This window comes from Eulemur rufifrons, chromosome 7 (genome assembly GCF_041146395.1).
Source record: "Eulemur rufifrons isolate Redbay chromosome 7, OSU_ERuf_1, whole genome shotgun sequence".
In the NCBI taxonomy this organism is placed as follows: domain Eukaryota; kingdom Metazoa; phylum Chordata; class Mammalia; order Primates; family Lemuridae; genus Eulemur; species Eulemur rufifrons.
In genome coordinates, this window is record NC_090989.1 from 250,486,844 (window position 1) to 250,489,613 (window position 2,770).

Sequence of the window (2,770 nt, forward strand, 5' to 3'; positions counted from 1 at the left end):
CCTTGACATGAAAGATGTACCGCTTGCCATCTTGCTCCCCACCACCCTCTTCTACCCTGAATGGAAAGCCCTGTTGAAGAATCACAGCCAAAGCCAGTCTTGCCCCTGGGGCCAGAGGAATCCATCCGTTTCTGCGTTGCTGTGGACGACTGAGTGGGAAGAACGCTTGGTTCTCCACATCAGCTTCAGCAAGGGAGGAAAGAATCGCCCACAAGTGGAGAGGCATTCTGGGGTGGTGCTGACCCGCCCATTCAAGGCCCCTTCTCTGAAAGCTGGGGAGCGGAATGCGGGCCGGGGGCGGGAGCCCTTCTCCCTTGTCCCAGCCTGGAGTGGGAGTGGGATCGGGGCTCCAAGACCACCTTCTCCCGGGTCCAGAGCTGGAAGGCCAGAGGGAGGGACTCCGGAAACTCCCTGGGGAGCCCAGGCAAAATCCCGCACCCTGCCCTCCCCAACACTAACTCAGCCTGGGCCAGGGGTGGGGAACCTGCGACCTCAAGGCCACATGTGCCCTTTTGGATCCTAGAGTGCGGCCTTTTGACTGAATCCAATTTTTACAGAACAAACTCTGTGCGCTGGGGGCAGCGCAGCCTGCTCCGCTGCAAGGGCGCTTTCCCGCGCCCGCTGCCCACCCCGGACGGAGAGCAGTCTTCGGGCCGTCCCCTCGGGGGGTGCAGCCCTCCGCGCCCCAAGTGCCGCGAGGTTGAGAGAAGGGCAGTCGTCAGGGCGGTTGGATCACCCAGATTTGTAACTGAAGAAGGGTGCGGGTCGCCGAGGGACACCTCCAGCTGGCACCTAACCCCTCGGACCCCGGACTTGGAGCCCAGGCTCAGAAATTCCAACGGCTGCCCCCTGGGCAAACCGACCTGGGGTTCCCGTCTCCGGTCACAGGCAGCCTCGCGCCCCAGACCTTCCCCGGGCACGGTAGCTGTCCGGTGGCCCTGCTCTGCCCTCCCGGGCAGCCCCTTCCGCCGAGTGGCTCTCCCCGGGGTCTGACCCCTCGCGCCCCCGCGCATCCCGCTTTGTTTCTGAGCGTGCTCTGAAAGTGATGTAACGAGGCCAGGCTCGCGCGCCGCTTTCCCTCTTTCCACACTAAGTCCGTCCTCCTCCCGCGCCCCGCGCTGCGCGCACAGCCGGCGCTGGGCTGCGCCGCCGCTCCGCTTCCACCGCCCTGGGGACCGACGGGCACTGCTGGCAAAGACACTCTCCCACGTTCCACCTCCGGGATGCACAGTCAGTGGGGAAAAACAGGCTTTCCTCCCAGAACCTAGGAAGCGAGCCGAGGGGACAGCTGCTGTGGAGGTTTCTGAGGAGACTCAGACTGGCCTCTTTCCCTACTCCCTGGAGACGGCAGGAACCCTCAGGTACCTCGGTGGCCCCAGCCGGTGCGTGCTTATATGAGAAAGAGACAGCGGTTGCAATAGTGAGAGAGGGAGAGAGGGGTGGGGGTGGGGGGTGGAGAGAAAATTTGCAAGAGTAACAGAGAGAAAAGAGATTGCCAGAGAGACAGAGACGAAGACTGAAAGACAAGTAGAGAGAGACAAGCGAAAAAGAGACAGAGCTGGTGGGTGGGAACTTGATTGGATTTTTTTTAACCCACTGTGGTTTCACCTCTGGCAGAGGAGAGGAACGCTACTCCCTGGCCAGCAAGCAGCCCCCAACCTGGATGGAGTGAAAGATGCGGCCTGATGACATTAACCCGAGGACTGGGCTGGTGGTGGCCCTGGTCAGTGTCTTCCTGGTCTTTGGTTTTATGTTCACCGTCTCTGGGATGAAAGGGGAGACTCTGGGAAACATCCCCCTCCTGGCCATCGGGCCAGCCATCTGCCTGCCAGGCATTGCGGCCATTGCCCTGGCCAGGAAAACCGAGGGATGCACCAAGTGGCCGGATAATGAGCTGCTATGGGTCCGCAAATTGCCCTGCTTCCGGAAACCTAGGGACAAGGAGGTGGTGGAGCTGCTGAGGACCCCTTCAGACCTGGAGTCAGGCAAGGGGAGCTCAGATGAGCTGGCTAAGAAGGCGGGCCTCCGGGGGAAGCTTCCCCAACAGGGGCCGGGTGAGGTGCCTGTGGCCAGCTCCATCACCACCGTCACACCCACGGAGGAAGGAGAATGCCAGAGCCTGGTCCAGAGCGGGCATCAGGAGGAGACATCCAGATACCTGGACGGCTACTGCCCATCTGGCAGTTCCCTCGCCTACAGTGCCTTGGACGCCAAGTGCTCAGCCTGGGACAGATCTGACTGCCCTGAGCCCGAGGACAGCATCTTCTTTGTGCCCCAAGACAGTATCATTGTTTGCTCCTACAAGCAGAACAGCCCCTATGACAGATACTGTTGTTACATCAATCAGATCCAAGGCAGGTGGGACCACGAGACAATAGTCTAAGCTCTGCATACAAGGGTCACTAGATTGGTAGAAACACAACTACAAGCAGCTCCCAAAGGAAGGAAATTGCTCTGCTCCAACAGCCTTCACACTGTTAGAAATTGACCTGGTATGTGATGGATATGCAAACTTCTGGTGCCTGAGAATATGTAAATAGGCATGTTGGGGACATATTTTAGGGAAAGGGGAGATGAGGGTAAAGGACAGTAGAAGAGGTAGTGGGTAGGGAAGGAAGCTGTTCCAATTGCTTCTTAACAATTTAAACAATGTCAAATGCTTTGTAAAATAACCCAGAAAGTGCTATTCAGCACCTGCTGAAAGTGAGGTAAGTCTAGAGTAGGCTGCAGATGTCAGGCATCAAATGAGGCACAGGCTAGCCATAAGGAA

General features: G+C 58.5%; 1 protein-coding gene across 1 annotated transcript; it reads left to right on the plus strand.

Annotated features, from left to right (window-relative positions):
• The first annotated feature begins 1,675 nt into the window (after nucleotides 1–1,675).
• Nucleotides 1,676–2,383, plus strand: TMEM215 (transmembrane protein 215). Its single transcript, XM_069474334.1, has one exon. The coding sequence runs from the start codon at nucleotides 1,676–1,678 to the stop codon at nucleotides 2,381–2,383; it is 708 nt and encodes a 235-aa protein (XP_069330435.1).
• The last annotated feature ends 387 nt before the right edge of the window (nucleotides 2,384–2,770 follow it).

Bases quoted from the DNA above. Each gene is read 5' to 3' on its own strand.
- TMEM215 (XM_069474334.1), top strand. From the start codon at position 1,676: ATGCGGCCTGATGACATTAACCCGAGGACTGGGCTGGTGGTGGCCCTG.